Source organism: Geotrypetes seraphini, chromosome 8 (genome assembly GCF_902459505.1).
Source record: "Geotrypetes seraphini chromosome 8, aGeoSer1.1, whole genome shotgun sequence".
Classification (NCBI taxonomy): domain Eukaryota; kingdom Metazoa; phylum Chordata; class Amphibia; order Gymnophiona; family Dermophiidae; genus Geotrypetes; species Geotrypetes seraphini.
The window spans coordinates 116992912-117012339 of record NC_047091.1 but is presented as its reverse complement, the minus strand read 5'-3'; the positions used below and the strand labels follow the sequence as shown (position 1 = coordinate 117012339).

The 19428-nt window shown below is 41.7% G+C and overlaps 1 protein-coding gene across 1 annotated transcript; it reads left to right on the top strand.

Annotated features, from left to right (window-relative positions):
• Positions 1-4966: 4966 nt before the first annotated feature.
• On the top strand, positions 4967-19423 carry NR2C2AP (nuclear receptor 2C2 associated protein). The gene is made up of 5 exons (XM_033956902.1): positions 4967-5051; positions 9495-9585; positions 12289-12394; positions 18524-18591; positions 18871-19423. The coding sequence occupies exons 1-5, from the start codon at positions 5005-5007 to the stop codon at positions 18994-18996; spliced, it is 438 nt and encodes a 145-aa protein (XP_033812793.1). The 5' UTR covers positions 4967-5004; the 3' UTR covers positions 18997-19423.
• The last annotated feature ends 5 nt before the right edge of the window (positions 19424-19428 follow it).

Sequence of the window (19428 nt, the reverse complement as noted above, 5' to 3'; positions counted from 1 at the left end):
TTTGGAACCTCCAGTTCTTCAACATAATGGGAACCAGTATCAGTTTTTTGTTAAATTGGGGAGAAGGGGGCAGTGCCAGCAGTTGCACTATGTCCACATAATTTCTCTCTCTTTTTTTTTTGTAGTATTGTTTACGAATTTAGTTTCCGACGCTGTGTCTCTTAGTAAAAGAGGGGGGGGGGGTTAATGCGGTTAATTTTGAGGTGGAATCTATTCCTTTGGTCATAGGAGCTATCCAGATGTTGGTGCTAAACAACAGTGGAATGTTGTAACAAACCCTCAAATTTATTGATGATTCTTAGAGGAGCTGGTGGAGGGTAGGGGCTTCATTTTTAGTCGATAGTGCTTTGTGACCATGGTGGGATTCATTTCTAGCAGCTGGTTGTGCTTCAGCTTCAGCTTCAGTTAGGAGGGCTGAAAGGGCTTCCCTGGCATGCTCAGTAGGATGGTCATTACATTAAATTCATCCTGTGTGAAAGATGCAGAATGTTTACTTTCGCAGAGGTATGTACTTTCCAGGAAATACCCCTGTTTAACTGAACAAAGACATCCATGAGACAAAGGAAGAGAGGCTGGAAGATTACTGGTGTTGTTCCACATTTCATTTTTACATTCTTACATATGATAAAGGAAGGGGGGTTGGATCGAAGTCTAGAAGCTTTGTTGGTTCAGTACTTGATTTCTTGTATTTCCCTTTTATATTACTGCCATCTAGAGCTTATAATCCTCATCTGCAGGACCCCCTGTTCTCAGTTCTGAGAACCTAACCCCCAGACACACACCCATTAATGCAGAGGTGGTAATTATGCAAAACACGACCGCATTTAAATCCTCTTGGGAAACACACAAAGGGACGTGGCTAAAATCAGAAATGGGGGCTTAGGAGTGTGTTTAGGTTTGGCACTCATATGGTTTCAACAACCTGGAATGGCAGGCAGTCAAAAAGGGGAGACCACAAATCCGAACTGGATAAAGTACTATTATGTGGGCAATCAAGCCCCTGTGACTGGCAGATAGGAGATATCCTTAGCTATAAGGAAGTAAGATGGGGCAACCAGATAAACTGAATGAGCCAGATGCATCTGAACTGCTGACCTCTTCTATGTTACTGTGGTTTTTTTTAACTTTTTCCTGTTTTACACAAAGAATAGGCATTCCGTATGGATTCTGGTTTATTTTCCTCCAATGCATAGGGAATAGTTGATTCCTATAGAAACTCAAGTAGGTTTAATTGTTCTGCTCTGTGTGATTTTCAGCGATGCCTCTAATAGTTTTTGACAAGAGCGGCTTGTTAGTGAGCTGTCTTCAATTGTTAGTGGGCAATGAAATGTGAGAAACGAGCAGAGTAGCTGTTAGGATAAATAAAGCATGGCACGCAAGCTGGTGTGACATGCTCCTCTTCCCAGCGCTTGTCCAGAGAAGAATTTAACAGTAGGAATTGTAACTACTACTGTCTGTGGATCCCAGCTACAGCGAATCCCCTGAAATGTGTTTCAGGATATATTATGTGTATAAAATTTTGATACCCTGCCTACACCATATCAACAAAGTGAAATTCCTTTTATAGTGACCTCAGTTAAGACTGAATTTGAAATTTTTCTCAAAAGAACCAAAGCCTTTCATTACATTGAAGGAGACTCTCTGTTACAGTGAATATTCCATATTTTCTTACACAAATTAATTAACCCTATATATACTCACTCTCTCGAGGGGTCTCATCTTCCTATAGAAAATAATCATAGGTTAAGTTATAAGCTACATTGCTTGTATGGAAATCCATCATGACGCTTTTTGCAGTCTAGCCGCACATTCAAATAGCACGATATGAGTGGTGTATAGTAATCCTCTCTAGGATTTCAAGCACGTTATAGAAAAAAAAAAGTGTCCTCTCCATACACACTGAAAATCTTTGGAGATGTCTGTGAATTAGCTATAAGAAGATGCCTCATCAATAGACATGGATTTCAGACACACCGAGACTCATTTTAGAATGCTGCTTGGTATGTTATATTAACAGACAATGTAAAATAGAAAATGAATGCTTCCAGACTCCCATTCAAGCCAGTGATTTTCCACGTGTTCTCTGGGCCAGATTCTCAAAATGTACCATGCCTTTAACAATGGTCACTAAACCGGTTCCAGCCGGTTTAGCGTGCCAGTATTTTACAACCTGATTATCAGAACAACTCATCGTGGTCTTTTCCAAGCTTCCTAGCAGCCTCTGACTCTGCCATGCAAATGTAGTACAATGAGGTCATTACTATTAAAATGGTAGTAAAATAGGCTCATTAATATTTAAACGAGCACTACGGGCGATTATCTATCATTGTGGGGTGATTCTCCAAACGTAGCGACAGCTTTTAATGACCAAAAATTACTGGCTGGTCCAGGGGTGCCAGTAATGTGAAAAGCGCATTTCAGGAATGTGTTTCTGGCTGTGGCTCATGATAAAAATTATAAATAAATAAACACGCCATTCACATAAATTATATTAATATAGTGATGGGAAAAAAAATATCAAAAGTACGCATCTCAAGCACATGTATTAAAGGCATAGAAACATGATGGCAGATAAAGGACAAATGGCCCATCTGCAATAACCATTATCTCTTCCTCTCTCTAATAAGAGATCCCACGTACCTATCCCACACTTTCTTGAATTCAGACATAGTCTCTGTCTCCATCACCTCTTCTGGGAGACTGTTCCACGTATCTACCACCCTTTTTGTATTAGATTACTCCTGAGCCTATCACCTCTTAACTTCATCCTATGCCCTCTCATTCCAGAGCTTCCTTTCAAATGAGACTAGACTCATGCACATTTACACCAAGTAGATATTTAAACGTCTTTATCATATCTCCCCTCTCCTGCTTTTCTTCCATGTCTTATACTGCTTGTTGAAAGCTGACGATTGCACCTCCCCTCCCTTCTCCTCCATCCAATAGTGCTGGCATGCCTATAATTGACACAATGATGTAGCATTTGCTGGTGGTTCTCTGCCCCTCCTATCCACCCATGCCTCTTTCTGTGGACAATTCTGCACATTTGCTGATCGTTATCACCAACAACTGATCTCAAGTAATATGGCAAACCTCTGTGAACTTCATTTGCATTCGCAGTTCTTTGAGAATGGATCGTCTCTTTTGAATGATTAGATTTATGGTTGCCGCAGCAACCCATTGGATTTTACCGGTGATATCAGAGAATCCACCTCATTGGGTGGAAAGGACTAGACACTCTGGTGCTGCAGTTCCTGAGGTGAAATTGGTCACCAGCCTCCATAATAAATAAAATGACAGTCTAGCGGTGCCTTTTTTCAGTCAATGTATCTCTGGTATAGGCCACTCATCTCACCTTGAAGTTTCACATCAAATGATTTAACATGAGGATTTGTTGTTTTCAGTGTTATAATCTAGGGGCTCCACAGGATTATCTTTGGAATGGGTATAGTTAGCATATGCACTCTGGAGGCAGGGTCAATACCGTGCTTCCCCGAAAATAAGACAGTGTCTTATAGTCATTTGGGGCCCACAAAAGGCACTAGGTCTTATTTTTTTCTTGTACATGATCATCTCTCCCTTCCTCTCCTTCACCCCAATTCTTCTTCTTTCCTTTCCCCCACATATGCAACATCTTTCCTCCCCTCTCACCCATCCCCTTGTGCCTTCCTTCTGCAGCATCTTTCTATCCCTCCCATCCCCCGTGCAGCAGAACCCTTGAGCACCCCCCCCCCACTGCGCAGCCAAACCCCCACTGACCCTCCATCCTTCCCGCCCAACCGATCCCTGCCGACCGCGACCATATCTTCTGGCAGAGGAGTGTCGGGCCAGCAGCACTCACAGGCTGCTTTGCAGCCTTCTCACTGGGGCCTTCTGTGTGCCGCATTACTGATGATGTCAAGGCCCCAGTGAGAAGGCCGTGAAGCAGCTGACCCACAGCTCCTCTGCCGGAAGGTATTTATGGTCGCGGTCAGCAGGGAAGGAAGGATGGAGGGGTCAGCGAGGGTTAGGCTGCACGTGGGGAAGCGTGGCTGACTAGGACTATGGCTTATTTTCATAGGTTAAGTTATAAGCTATATCACTTGTATGGAAATCCATCATGACTCTTTTTGCAATCTAGCCGCAAATTCAAACAGCACAATATGAGTGGTGTATATCTTTTCTTTTTTGAGACTTGTATACTGCCCTTTTGTAGTTTTACAACCACATTCAAAGCGGTTTACATACAGCTACTTCAAGCATTTTTCCCTATCTGTCCCGGTGGACTCATAATCTGTCTAATGTACCTGAGACAGTGGAGGATTAAGTGACTTGCCCAGGGTCACAGGGAACAGCGCGGAGTTTGAACCCACAACCTCAGGGTGCTGAGGCTGTAGCTCTAACCACTGCGCCACACTCTCCTCTCTAGGATTTTCGGGGAAGCACTGTAGTCTGGCACTAAGCCTACAAAAACTTAGATTGTGGGCCCACTAGAGACAGAGAAAATATAGTACCTGCAAAAAATTCCATCCACTTTGGTTGTACCAAAAAAGGCAGTTTATCAAATCCATTATCCTTTACCCTTAACCCTAGTGGAGAACTGGGTGGTTTGACTTTGTAGATTAAGATGAAGGAAGATCTTTGATACTTGGATTGTTATTTAAAAAATGAAAAAAGTCGATAAGAACCAAAAAAAAACCCCAAAAACCCCCATTCATCAGGATCTTGATTTTATTGTATTGTTATGGGAGCCCATGAAAAAGTGACAGATTAATATTGTTATCCTCTCTCTCTTTTCAACCCTCACTCAACTGGTCATTGCCCGTAGACTCCAAATCCTAAATTAGGCTTTGGCTTAAACAAAGCAACCGACCCTCGGTAAACAGCACCAACCTCAAATTCTGTGCCAAACATAGCATGTCCACCAGAGCGACCGCCAACCACAAGATGGCCGCCTTTCCCCGCCCAGTCTGGCGTCATGTGAGGAGGTGGCCTTGACGTCGACGTGGGGGTCGCGGTGTGAACATGGCGACGGCGATGGGTTCGCTGCTCAATGGGGAGATGGTGAGCAGGTGCGTCCCCTCTGTCTCCCGATCACTCGTTGCTTTTGCGGTTCCGAGAGTAGTTTAACCATCAGGCAGTCGCTTGGGGTTTCAAATAGCAGCTATGATGAAAGCAGAATAACAGACCCTGAGCCCCTGACAACCACAATGAATTTAAAGGGGAGGAGGAAAGCGGGCAGTTTAAACATTAAAGCCCATTTGCTCTATATTGGAAATAGTTGTATTAGGGTGTTCATGATGTTAGACCTACCCCCTTAGCCTAAAAGTTATAAGGAGGAGGGGGTTGGCATAAGATTGAAACATCTAATACCCTTATATCAGAAGTGATGGTGGCGAAAGGGCAAATTACTTCCGGGTTTGGTCTGTGATTTTATACTTTTTGAAACTGAAACTCTATAGCTGCAGCAGGAGCAGTATAAACAGCCTACTGTCCCTATAGTGCATGACGGAGGATTGCCAGATTTAGGAAACCAACAATATATTGTATGCAGATATTTGGCATGCAAAAAATTTGTGCAGGCTGATTGTTATGGGAGCACATGCACACAAGTCTGCCTTAGCAACAGAATCAATGTTTTGTGCAGAAATTTTACTGGAACCTAAAGGAGCATTGTGTGCACATACATTATGTGTGTGCATCTGGAATGCAAAATTTACGTCATACAAGACAGATAATCCAGTATAGTATAGTAAATATAGTATGATATACGTCCAGCAATTTTGAAAATGGATGTTTCCCTGCTCCGATATTTGGACGTCTTGCAGGATATGTCCAAAGTCGGACTTAGATGCACTATCGAAAATGCCCCTCCACAGGCCAGGTTCTATAAGAGGCACCTAAAGTTACGTCCTGATTTAGGCAACTACCTTAATTACCCAAACCACCTTAATAGATTCAATAAGCTCATAACTGGAAAAAAAAATTAATTGACCAATAAGTGTCTACCCGATTCTATAAAAGGCAGGTGCCTATCACATGATGCCTCGTGTGCCTAACACTGAAGAGGGCATGTTTGGGGACGGAATCAGATATAAGTACCTCTAGGCATGATTCTCTAAAGAACTTAGGTGCTTGCAATATAGGCCAGTAAAACCCTGGCCTACATTACTAGCACCTAAGCTTTTTGATAGACATCAGTAGGCATGATTCTGTAAATGGCGCCTAAGCCTGATTGATACGCAATAGATGCCATTTTTCTAGGTGACGTTTACAGAATCTGGCCCTAAATGATTTACTTGCTAAAGTTATAGAATTATGACTACAGGTCCCCCTCCATATTTGCAGGTTTAGGACTCGCGACTTTGGTTATTCACGAGGTTCTAAACCCTGACCTACCCCCTGCCTCCCGAATCTCTTCAGACTTTACCTTTAAAGCTCCTTCTCCGTGCAAAGCTGTGAACAAAAATGGCTGCCGTGAGTTCCTGTGGTCTCACAAGACTACAGTAGGAACTCACGGCAGCCAGTTTTGTTCACAGCTCTTCACAGGGCAGGAGCGTAGGAAGATCGCTCCTGCCCCGCTTCACCACTAGACCACCAAGCTTTAAAAGTAAGGTGTGGAGAGGTCGGGTAGATGGGGGTGGCTCAGAGTCAGCCCTAAAGTTATTCGCAACTTTTTCTTATTCGCAGGCCAACTTTGCACCTAACCCCCATGAATATGGAGGGAGGAGTGTACATGCAGTTATGAGCATAACTGAAAATCAGTGGCAATTAACCAATTACCCTCAATTAATAGTAGTCCTAATTAGCATCTAATCTATCAATTAAATCACACAAACTGGCATTATTCTATAACCTGCATACATGTACTAAATGTAAAATTGTTCACACAAGATTATAGAATAATGAGTGTAAATCACTAGCATTAGAAAACTAGTAGTTAAGCCTTTGGGTCATGTATGCAATTTGCATCCTGGTTTCATATTTAATATCTTAAGTACCATTGGTTTAAATGAGCACTGCATTCAGATAATTTTTTGTGTGCAGTTTTCTTATAAACTAAACTCTTTGTTCATAGGGTGGCCATAACAACACAGATAATTGTGTGCAGAACCTATGCTAAGCTTTCCACACTTTATTGCATCAGTAAATTAGCATTGCATTGCGTAGGCCTGACCTCCCTTCCTCCAACGCTTTATGGGAATTATAGTCCTGCTATTCCATAGGAGGACACAGAACTGGTCCTGGCACAATGGGGATCTCGATTTGATTTGGATGGGCAGACTAGGTAGGCCATATGGTCTTTTATCCCTGGACAAGTAGGCAGCATATTCTCACACATGGGTGATGTCACCAACGGAGCCCCGGTACGGACACTTGAAAAGTGAATTGCAACTTTAAGTTTAGAAAGTTTGCAATCAGCCCTCACCGCGCATGCGCGAGTGTCTTCCCGCCCGACAGAGGCACGCAGTCCCCTAGTGAGGAAATCTGCAAGGCTTCCACCTGGTCTTGGTTCATACATTCACCTCACATTACTGTCTGGAAATTTTTTCCAGACGGGATGGGTACTTTGGCCAGTCAGTTTTGCAAAATTTGTTTTCTTAAAAAGGCCAACTCTCCCTCCATCCCATTCTAGTTAGCTTGGAGGTCACCCATGTGTGAGAATTTGCTGCCTGCTTGGCTTCTTAGCTGGCTTATCTTAACTGAGGGGACCGTGCACCTCTGTCGGGCAGGAAGGCACTCACGCATGCGCAGTGCGGGCTGATTGCGAACTTTCTAAACTTAAAGTTATGATTCACTTTTCAAATGTCCGTACCGGGGCTCTGTCGGTGACGTCACCCATGTGTGAGAATATCTGCCTGTTGTCCCTGGATAACACCTGTTATGGTAAGTAACTGTGCTTTATCTGCCATCACTTTCTCCATTTCTGTGATTTAGGACATTGTGAAAGTCTTGAGAATCATGCTGTGTGGAAAGGAACTGCATTGCTTTCAAAAACCCAGGAACATCATTTATATTTGGACAATTGATGCTAGTCCAACATAAAAGTTACCATACTGGGACAGACCAAAGGTCCATTAAGCCTAGTATCCTGTTTCCAACAGTCACAAGTACCTGGCAAGCTCTCCAAGAGTTATGCTTCTTATCCTAGGAATAAACACTGGATTATCCCAAGCCCATCTTAATCTAGTAATAGCTTATGGACTTTTAGGAAATTATCTAAAGCTGTTTTGAACTCTGCTAACTGACTGCTTTCACCACATTCTCTGGCAACGAATTTCAGAGTTGAATTTCATATTGAGTGAAGAATATTTTCTCTGGTTTGTTTTAAATCTACTACTTAGTAGCTCTATTGCATTCCCCCTAGTCCTAGTATTTTTGGAAAGAGTAAACAAGCGATTAACATCTACCCATTCCAGTATTTTATAGACCTCTATCATATCTCACCTGAGCTGTCTCTTCTTCAGGCTGAAGAACCCTAGACACTTTAGCCTTTCCTCTTATGTATTTATTTATTCAATTTTCGTTCTCCCAGGGGAGCTCAGAACGGTTTACATGAATTTATTCAGGTACTCGAGCAATTTTCCATGTTTGGGGAAGCCACCCTATCCCCTTTATCATTTTTGTAACCGTTCTTGTACCATTTCTAATTCTGCTATATCTTATTTGAGATGTGGTGACCAGAATTGCACAAAGTATTCAATTGCGGCCACACCATGGAGCAATACAAAGGCATAACATTCTCATCTTTGTTTTCCATTTCTTTCCTGATAATTCCTAACATTCTATTTGCACACTGAGTTAAGGGTTTCAATGAAACATCAATGATGACACCTAGATCCTTTTCCTGTGCAGTGACTGTTAATGTGGATCCCTGTATCAAATAGCTATAGTTCAGGTTTCTCTTTCCCACATGCATCATTTTGCACTTGCTTACATTAAACATCATCTGCCATTTTGATTCCCAGTCTCCCAAGATCATCTTGCAATTTAACAACTTGTGTTATCAGCAAATTTAATTATCTCATTAGTTATTCCCATCTCTAGATCATTGATAAATATGTTATGGTAAAAAACAAAACAAAACAGTGGTTCCAGCATAGACTCCTGGGGAACCCCACTTTTTACCCTTCTCCATTGAGAATATTGACCATTTAACCCTATTCTCCATTTTCTATCTTTTAACTAGTTCTTAGTCCATAATAAGATGTTACCTCCTATCCCATGACTTTCTAATTTCCTCAGAAGTCTTTCATGAAGTACTTTTGTCAGATGCCTTTTGAAAATCTAGATACATAATATCAACTGGCTCACTCTGTAACTAAAACATTTTTATTTACTAAGACTTTTTCCAGTTCTGTATGGAAAAACAAAGTTGAGTAAATAAGGCCCATATTTTTAAAACTTTTTTTTTTCTTCTTCTGAGGGGGAGGCAGTAATGAAGTAGGGGTCAGTTTTCAGGATGGCTTTACCTTCTTTATTGTCAGAATTTTTTTCATGTATTTTGCTTCCAGAGTGAGTTCTGTGCTTAACAAGGATGTCAAGCAATTTGGGAAGAAGTATCTGTTTGATGGGAATGAGGACACCTGTTGGAACTCTGATCAGGTGAGTTAGATCATTTGCTAAATGCATAAATAAGCAGATATAAGAACTTTCCAGTGCATTAAGGATGGTATGCTGAACCATAGGGTTATCCATCTGTGCTTTTGAGCATACTGCAGAAGATGTCAGTCACAGCTTTTCAACTCTTTCTCCTTCTCCATGGTCTCTCTGCCTCCTTCAGTTCTTCCTTCTGCAGGCGAGCATGAAGGTGTCTCTCTGATCTGCTCGTTTTCTTTATTGTTTTGCAGTGTCTTTCTCAGTTTTTTGCATTGTTCACAGGTTTTTTGCATGGCTTCAAGGAACTGTTTTTGCCTGCTTGATGAGGAGTAGATGTTTAAGTCTGCAGCTGGCAGGTGTATCCTTTGGGGACCTGTACAGCCAGCCTGCTGAAGATTTATGGAGCTCAGGGTTCTGGGCCCCCAGCATTTGCTCACTTCCTTGACTTGGTCAGGGGCTTGAGTGCAGGCTTTTAGGCATCAGTAGCGGTCCTTTGGGGCACTTGTGGTTCTGGCTGCAACTTTGCCTCCCCCTTCTCCTTTTCTGAGTTGTGTGTCACAGCCTGGGGAGGAAGGGTAGAGAATCCGTCCAACTAAGGTCTGGCAGCCTAAAGATCTTGATGTGGCAGCTGACCAGTGGCTTTGAGGCAGAGAACCTCTCCAGATCCAGCTACACTTTAAAGGAGTACAAGTTGTGACAGCCTATGGGGAAAACTGGGGGGGGGGGGGGGCGGTCTTGCAAACCTGTGTTTTGACTGTTTATGCAGTTAGGTCTTTAGTCTGCGTCCTCTAAAATCCTCTATATAATAACTTATTTGCGCTGGATGGGCAGCTGAAGAGTGCCCTTGTGCTACATGTCACACGACATGGGATGGAGGGGCAAGAGCTTCGGGCTTAGCCCCTCTGTAGTCCTCTAGGGCTGGATGGGCCTTAGGCACCTGAACCAATCAGGGCCTTAGGCCCCCCCCCCCCCCTTCCTGGTGCATCCTGCGATACATTGGGAAGGACTACTGCAATCAGTTTATGGTTTCTGTGGCCTGACTTTAGGATACCATGGTAGCATAGATAGGTGGCTGAAATGTAGGCCAGGGTTTTCCAGGTCTAAATTTCAGCCGCCTATCTCACTGTGAATCGCAGCTAGGAAGCCACCTTGGCATTCCGTTACCTAGTCGTGATGCCAGCCACCTTTTATTTAGGCATTGGTAGGCACTTCAACCTTGCCGATGTTTGCCGTTTCTGATGGCGTTTTTCAATTATCTTAGCCATCATCAGGGGGACTACTGACACCTAAGTTTAGACACTGGTTATAGAATTTCCCTGTAAGTGTGGCCAAGTGCTACCTATCTTGTTGAAGGCACATTCGACAAGTGGAGTGGCTTCCTCTTGGGTGGAAGCACGGGCAGTTCCACCAGAGGAAAACTGTAGATAAGCAACCTGTTCCTCCCTTCATATCTTCTCCAAATTTTACAGGGTGGACATAGCAGCACAGGAGGATGCCACTTTTGGGTCCTCAGTACTATTAAAAGGCTCATCTATCCCACCCTAAGGTTTGGGGATTGCTTAGGTATGTCCCTATTGTTCATCATAGTATTCCTATTGCACTGGTAAAAGAGAAAGGTTCTTATCTTTCTAATATCTTTTCCAGTAGATAGGGATGGTATGTTGACCCCCCCCCATCCCCAACAATTTTTCTGATGTGCCTGTTTTCTGACTAAAGATTAGTGGTCAGCTCTATAGCTAAGATTTCACTGTCACTCAGACTCTTGTGGTCAGAAGAGACTTATATAAGGATTACAAGGGAGGAATGGTTGAGTTCCATAAATGTTTAGGCTGTTTATGTTTCTTGCTTAATTTGTATTTTCTTGGATTCATTGTTCCTCTCAGAGGCTTGTTAATGTTTTACTGTTTCTTCAGTGATTGTTTTAATTTCATCTGAGCATTTCAGACACTTGGTTTCAGGGAATTCCCCGTATTCCTCCTTCTCCTGTAGGGTTGTCACCAACTTTGGTATGAACTGAAAGGGGCAGCAGAGACCGTGGAGGATGAGTTGAAAAGCTGTGATTGACATCTTCTGCAGTATGCTCATGACCACAATGGATAACCCTATGGTTCAGTATACCATCATACCATCCCTATCTACTGGAAAATATATATCAAGGTAAGAACCTAATCTCTTTATAATATATTCTGACTCTGGCCTTCTGACCAGTAATGTAAATGTGGGATGAATCAGGATTTGTCACTTGTGTGTTTAATGTACAGTGCTGCGTGCATCTGGTAGCACTATAGAAATGATTAGTAGTATCTGCCAGAAGGATATGCAGATTAACAGATCAGCTTCTGCTAAGAGTACAATTTTCTGCAGAGAAAAAATGGCTGGGTCCTGTAAATTGATCTGAAGGGTAAGGATAGCAGTTGAATCACCTGTTCAACAACAATAGCTACTGTATCCAACTAGGATGACCTCATTGTAACAGCTATGTGTCCCTGCTGAGCAAAAATAATGAGGAAAAGATTCAGCAAAACTACCAGGGAGAGACTGAGCTTGTCGAAATGCTAAGCAAAATTAGGCCTGGTTAGTACCTGAATGGGGGATTACAGGCACCATCATGGATCTTAATTCTTGACATACAGAAAAGGACAGGGAAAAGAGCACCAAGAAAGCGTAGCTCTGTAGCTTTCTGTAACCTTTCTCCATTTGTGACTTTAGGGCACCCCTCAGTGGATACTATTGGAATTTCCAGAGAGCGTTGAGGTCTCCCAACTGCACATTCAGTTCCAAGGTGGTTTCACCAGCCGCACCTGCAGACTGGAAGGTAAAGTCATATCCTTGGCATGCTCACCTATTCATATGATAAATCTATAAGCTCGCAAAGCAGTATTGGCATTAGCTCAAAAAAGACATGGAGGAGCATAATCAAAAGGAACGTCTAAGTCCGTTTTCGTCTAAGTCGCAAGTCTTCCAAAATAAAAAAACAGCTTAGGACACATTTTCGAAAAATACGTCCAAATTTTTTTTCGTTTCAAAAATCGCCTTAACTATACATCCTGCTGATCTGATCATCCAAGTCGCTAAATCATCCATCTTTATACCACATTTTCATCCAACTTTTCATCCAAGTCAAAAACGCCTAGAACAAGCCCTGTTGGACTTGGGAGGGGTCTGCAAAGTGATGGACTGAACACCCAGACATGGCACCTAAATAGTGGGGTACTGCTGTGAACTTCACTAAAAGGGTGCCCTGTCTTCATCTCACTACAGCTCCCTTATAGGTCATGGTGAGCCCCCCACACCACCTCCAGAATCCCCTAGACCCACTTATCTACCACCTCAATATCCCTTATGGCTGCAGGAGCCAGTAAAAAAGGGTTTTAGGGATGCATAGGGGAGCGCACGTTTCAGTATCAATGCAGTGATTACGGGGGCTTATGGGCATGGGTCCTCTTCTCCATGGGTCACTAACCCACCCCCAAGATGGCTTAAGATGCCTCTGTGCAGCACGACTAGGCTTTCCTATGCTAGGCTGCCAGGTGATGTTCTGGAGGCACAATTTTCAAGTTATGATTAATATTTTTATGGGGGGGAATCGGTGATCACTGGGGTAGTATATGGGGGTCTGTATTATGTGTTTGCAGTGCTTATCTGGTCACTATAGGTGGGTTTTTGTGACTTAGACCATGTTTTAAATGGTCTAAGTCACAACGTCCAAGTTCCGTCGATTCTGTGCTGTATAACTTTCGGTTATACATGCAGTATGACTAAGTCTAGGCCTGCCCATGTCTTGCCCAAATCCCGCCCTCAACACTCCTCCTGACATGCCCCGTTTAGCTATGGTCATTCAGCGGCACTATGAAGGCCTAGGTCGTTTTTAAATACATCCAAAGCCCGGTTTTATTATCAGCACTTGGATGTTTTTGACTGATGATCATCTAAGTGCCGACTTAGGCCGGGTTTTGGACGTTTTTCTCTTTCGATTATGAGCCCCATAAACTATTAACATTTTGAAGTATGCAGGATATGGCTTTGAGGGGAAAACACTTTTTCAGGGAAGTGGGAACTTGTCTAAGCTTATAGTTAAGATAGTTCTGTGATGTACTGTATTTTCATGCCATAGGTATGGTTTGAGTCCACATTCAGTCTTCCTTATTTTGAGTAAAGCTGGGAGTTCACTGGAGATAGATGTATCAATATTGGTTTTGCATTAGTCTTACAGTAAACATCTGAGGGCACCAAAGTCTGATCTTAAAAAAAAAAGATAGTAACATAGTAAATGACAGCAGATAAAGACCTGAATGGTCTATCCAGTCTGCCCAACCATACATGCTCCATAAATTATTTAATTTAAATGTTCCTTTTTCTTAGATGATATTTCTGGGCCAGAAACAAAGACCTGCCCTTGTAGTGTGCTTAGGTTCTATCTACTGGAGTCTCCGTCAAAGCTTACTCCAGCCCATCTTAACCATTCCAGCCCATCCTCAACTAAATGTCCATATATAGACAGAGAAATATTTCAATGTTCCTGGTTGTTTCCATCTGTTATGCTGCTAATGTCACTGGAATTTTCAAGTCTCCATTTCCATTAGTGACAGGAGGACATAACCCATAGATTTGGACTAGGAGGACTCAAGGAAAGGAAATAAACTGCTCTCCTTCATCCTCGACTCTCAAAACAGTGAAAATTCAGAGAGTTAATTTAAAAATTCTAATGAATGAGAAATTAATTTTCACTTAGGTCATGTTGCATTGCCAGAGCTTACAATCTATGTTGGAATCTTTCTGACTTTAAGACATGGATTCCACTAGGGCAATAGTACTGGTTGAGTAAAACATCTATTGCTGTATTTTTTAAACATATATAAATCCATACTATTAACATAAATAATATAATCAAACAATCATGAGAAACAAAAATCTAAAATCCTTAAAAGTTAGGCCTGACTGACAATCTTTATTTAAAACAAACAAACAAACTAGGCTTCAGTTATTACATTTTGGATAAAGTTTGCTGAAAGATATAGGCTTTTAAATTAATGTCATATGAGGGATTGTTCTCAAATCAGCTGGTAAGAAATGTAACTATATTGCATTTGAAATGATACACTCATCTCTCATTGAGCCAACTGTGAAAGATATTAAGCTTCTTCAAATTATTATGCCAGAGTATAAAAATATCATTACTATACCTTTTATACAGACAAATATTATTCTTAAAAGGGAAATCTTGTAAGTGTGTGTCCTCAAACCTGGCCACATACAAGTTAGCAATCCAAAAAGCTCCAAAACTGAAATATGCCTGGTCCCAAGGATTTTGGATGAAGGATCTTGTGCTGGCATATATTCCCTGATGCTTTTACAGTGTCGGCACACTATAGTTCACTAATTTTGGATGCTAAGTGGAACATTAGAGCATAAGAATTGCCGCTGCTGGGTCAGACCAGTGGTCCATCGTGCCCCGCACTCCGCTCAAGCGGCGGCCCCCAGGTCAAAGACCAGTGCTCTAAATGAGTCCAGCCTCACCCGCGTATGTTCCAGTTTAGCAGGAACTTGTCCAACTTTGTCTTGAATCCCTGAGGGTGTCCCTGGAGGGTGTTTCCCCCCTATAACAGACTCCGGAAGAGCATTCCAGTTTTCTACCACACTCTGGGTGAAGAACTTCCTTACGTTTGTACGTAATCTATTCCCTTTCAACTTTAGAGAGTGCCCTCTCGGTCTCCTTACCTTGCAGAGGGTGAACAATGTCTTTATCTGCTAAGTATATTCCTTTCAGTATTTTGAATGTTTCGATCATGTCCCCTCTCAAGTCTCCTCTTTTCAAGGGAGAAGAGGCCCAGTTTCTCCAATCTCTCACTGTACAGCAACTCCTTCAGCCCCTTAACCATTTTAGTTGCTCTTCTCTGGATCCTTTCGAGTAGTACCGTGTCCTTCTTTATGTATGGCGACCAGTGCTGGACGCAGTACTCCAGGTGCGGGTGCACCATGACCCGGTACAGCGGCATGATAACCTTCTCTGATCTGTTCGTGATCCCCTTCTTTATCATTCCTAGCATTCTGTTTGCCCTTTTCGCTGCCGCCGCACATTGCATGAACGGTTTCATTGACTTGTTGATCAGATCTCCCAAGTCTCTTTCCAGGGAGGTCTCTCCAAGTACTGCCCCGGACATACTGTATTCGTGCATTAGATTTTTGTTACCAACATGCATCACTTTACACTTATTCACGTTGAGCCTCATTTGCCAGTTCGTTGCCCATTTCGCGAGCTTGATTATGTCACGTTGCAGATCTTCGCAAGCCCCCTGTGTCTTCACTACTCTGAATAACTTCGTATCATCCGCAAATTTATTCATCTCACTTGTCGTACCAATGTCCAGATCGTTTATAAAAGATGTTGAAGAGTTTAACTCCTAAATTCAGATACTACATATTCTTTATGTGATCTGTTCAGAATTGTATCTAGAGGTGGGCATTTAATCCATTATTAACGTTTTAAAATTTTAAGAGCGGCAAAAATTTTTTAATGGTATTTGATATTTTTAATGCAGGATCATGAGGTGGGTCTGAGCCCAAAGTGGACAGGCTTGATGGACCAGCATCTTTAAAATGCTAGTATCAATAATAAAAACAACTAATATCTTAAGACAACTGGCAACTGAATTTAGTGATTAAAAAAACAAAAACCTGCAGAAGCTACTTTTGCATTTAAATGAACTACTGTTAAATGATGTAATTTGCACCTTGTCTGCCTTTGATGTGGTAACAAGAATCTTGTCCGCTGATTAGGCTCCTAGAATCTGCAATGCCGTTCCATCATATGCCCAGTTGCTCAAGCTTCTTATGCAACAGATTTATCCTTTGTTGCTGGCATCAAGGAGCATTTCCAACATTTAATAGACACTTATTTTCACTACGCAGTGTTGGTTCTCTTCTACACTCATATCTGAAAGACAATCCACTGATCTTCCCAGATGATATAAGAATACAAACAACTGAATCTTTGGGAAGGTTGTATCAAAACCAGATCAAAATGGAAGGCTCTATTTGTGATTTACAAACAACAGTTATATAGAATATTGTCCCTTTTTATTATTTTAATAAAATGATTTAATTATAAAATGATCGCCGATCCAAGATGGCCGCTGTATTTCTGCTGCAGTGAGGATGCCACTGAGACTCAATTTTACCTGCAACAATTATGCCGAAGAGACGGGGCAAGAACGCTGGTAGCGCCTCCTGGCGATCAATAGCTCCTTCGGTAACGATCGATGATCTTCTTAGGCGTCTACAGCAGGAGCAGGAAGTGTCGGGAGCCAGCCCGCTTGGGACACCGCCGGGGAGTAGCATGGTGGTGAAAATCTCAGGGCTCGATGTTACTCTCAGCCCTGACGTCAGGACGCCACCCCTTCAACCGTTGCCGCAGGCAGCCAGCTCTCCACAGGCCCAGAATGCACCCGAAGAGGTAGCTCTCTCGTCTCCAGAGGCCAGTGTAATGGAAGGCTTGCCGATTGAAACAACTCAGAGTGACATGCTCTCTCTGCCAGGACCTGCGACCGGGATTACTGAGGTTAGGGGAGTACAAGACTTCATTGAGGTAAATCTAATATCAGAACAGTCTCATACTGCACAAGTACATCTTTTTTCTCCTACTAAACCCCCAGAAGTCACACTTGAAGCATCATGGGACTTGGTAGTGAATTTAGGAAACTCCCTAAATCCTCAAATTAAAAATTTGGACAAAGAATTGAAAGAACAGAAAAGAGAAATAAAATCAATAAAACAAGACATATCTCAGTTAAAAATAGAAACACAAAATACAAGTAAAGAGCTAATATCACTAAAACATAATCAAGAGTTGTTGGTTAAAGATAATATAATTCTTAGGAGGAAATTGGAAGCTCTGGAGAACAATGGTCGAGCTAACAATTTGAGATTTATAAATTTTCCTAAGATCTTATCAACTTCTCCTCGAGAAATGGTGAAACATTACTTTATGGAAATATTGGAAATTCCTGAAAGCTCTTTACCTCCTCTTACAAGAGTATATTATCTTCCTGCCAAATCCCAACTCAAAGAAGAAGAAAAAGTTGAGGAATCCCGGGATAGACCATTGGACATTTCCGCAATATTGGAACAATCGGATAGAGAATTGGCTGTTTCAGCCACTCTCTTGCTGTCTGTGGCCTTGGCTTCAGACAAGGATTGGATACTAAAACTTTTCTTTAAAAATAGATCCAAGGACTTCCTGGGACATCATATTCAGATATTTCCTGATGTCTCCAGAGAGACTCAAAAGAGAATTCTTAATGCTGAAACCTGGAGTGACTCAAATAGGGGGTCTTTTCTTTTTGAGATATCCATGTAAATGTGTAGTTAGCTACTCATCCTTGAAGTATATTTTTACAGAGCCATCTCATTTGATAAGTTTTCTCTCAATGAAACGTCTTGAGAAAGGAATAGCTGCGCCTAAGGAAGTTAACTCTCTGTACTGTAGTAGACATATGGCTTTTCTTGATAAATTGTTTGATTTATTTTGCTCTACTCTTTAAAATCTTGGATCTAATTATTGAGGACTAGTGTGTGATCAAATGAGTTTATTCTAATTTATGTATTGTTATCTTAAGTTTAACTGTGTACTCCAATTTTGGGAATTCAGTTAATTTGGTTTTTGATCACACTTTTCTGTACAAGTTGTTTATGCTTGGCAATATTATAAAATTCTATAAATAAATAAATAAAAATAAAATGATAAGTGTTTGAGGCTTGTGCAGTTGAGGACAGAGTCCATGAGGACAAATTTTGTCCCTGTTTCATTCTCTACATCTTAGTCCTGGAAAAGGTACAAATGCGCAGGAATCATGTGATTATTCAGTCAGTTTACCTCCATATCTCTAAGCTTAAAGGGTAGATTAAAAAAAAATGCCCAGTTCTCATGCTGCTTTATGTTTTTCAGGTTGCACAAAGAACGAAGCCCTTGAAAAGATAACAGATTTCTATCCTGAGGATAACAGTGCCTTACAAATATCCTTTCTTTTGGAGGGAGGAGACTTGCTACTTTGTGAAGCTCCACCATAACAGTGATACCTCATAGGTGTTAAACAAGAATTGTAGAACCAGTTCCTCCAGTTTTAGGGTTCCATTCTATGCCATGGTCATTGTAAGCATTTGCCTTACCCTAGCACAACTGTTTAGAAAAAAAAAAAATAATAAATGGGAGTAGGGATGAAAAATGTCTATATAGAATATTTAACAGTAAGTAAGTTTGGAGCCTGTTCTGTTTTCCTTTACTATTACATTTACAGATTTAGCATCCCAGCAAAACCTCTAGAGAAACTGAGAGTCATCTTTAAGGACAGTACGGACTTCTTTGGAAGAATTATTATATATCACCTAGATGTCTTGGGGAAAAAAGCTGTAGTTATATAAAGGAAAAAAATAAGTGTATTATGAGAAAAGTGTACATGTTCCTAAAAACAATGCATGACCACAGCAAAATCACAACAGAATACTTCTCAAACATTGCCTGTGACCTAGAGCCCATATCTGCTGTCCTTTGTACCAGTGGTGTGGAAAAACACAAAGAGGAGAGCATCTTTCTAAATCAGAAGACAGGTGGGGAATCACTGGGGCAGACCACTTGAAGCATTTCCACCAGTCCAGAAGTAACAGCTGATCATCAGTTGATGTCTCAGCAAATGGTGCTGGGCTGAAAATGCTATTAACATGAGTCTCAAAAAGCACAGGTACCATCCTTGTACCAAAGTTTCTGATGTGTCAAAGTCAGAGGACAGCTGCTACTTTCAAGATTTTGTACTTAATAAAGGATATTTTTCATATGTTTTCTTAAAGCATAGCAAT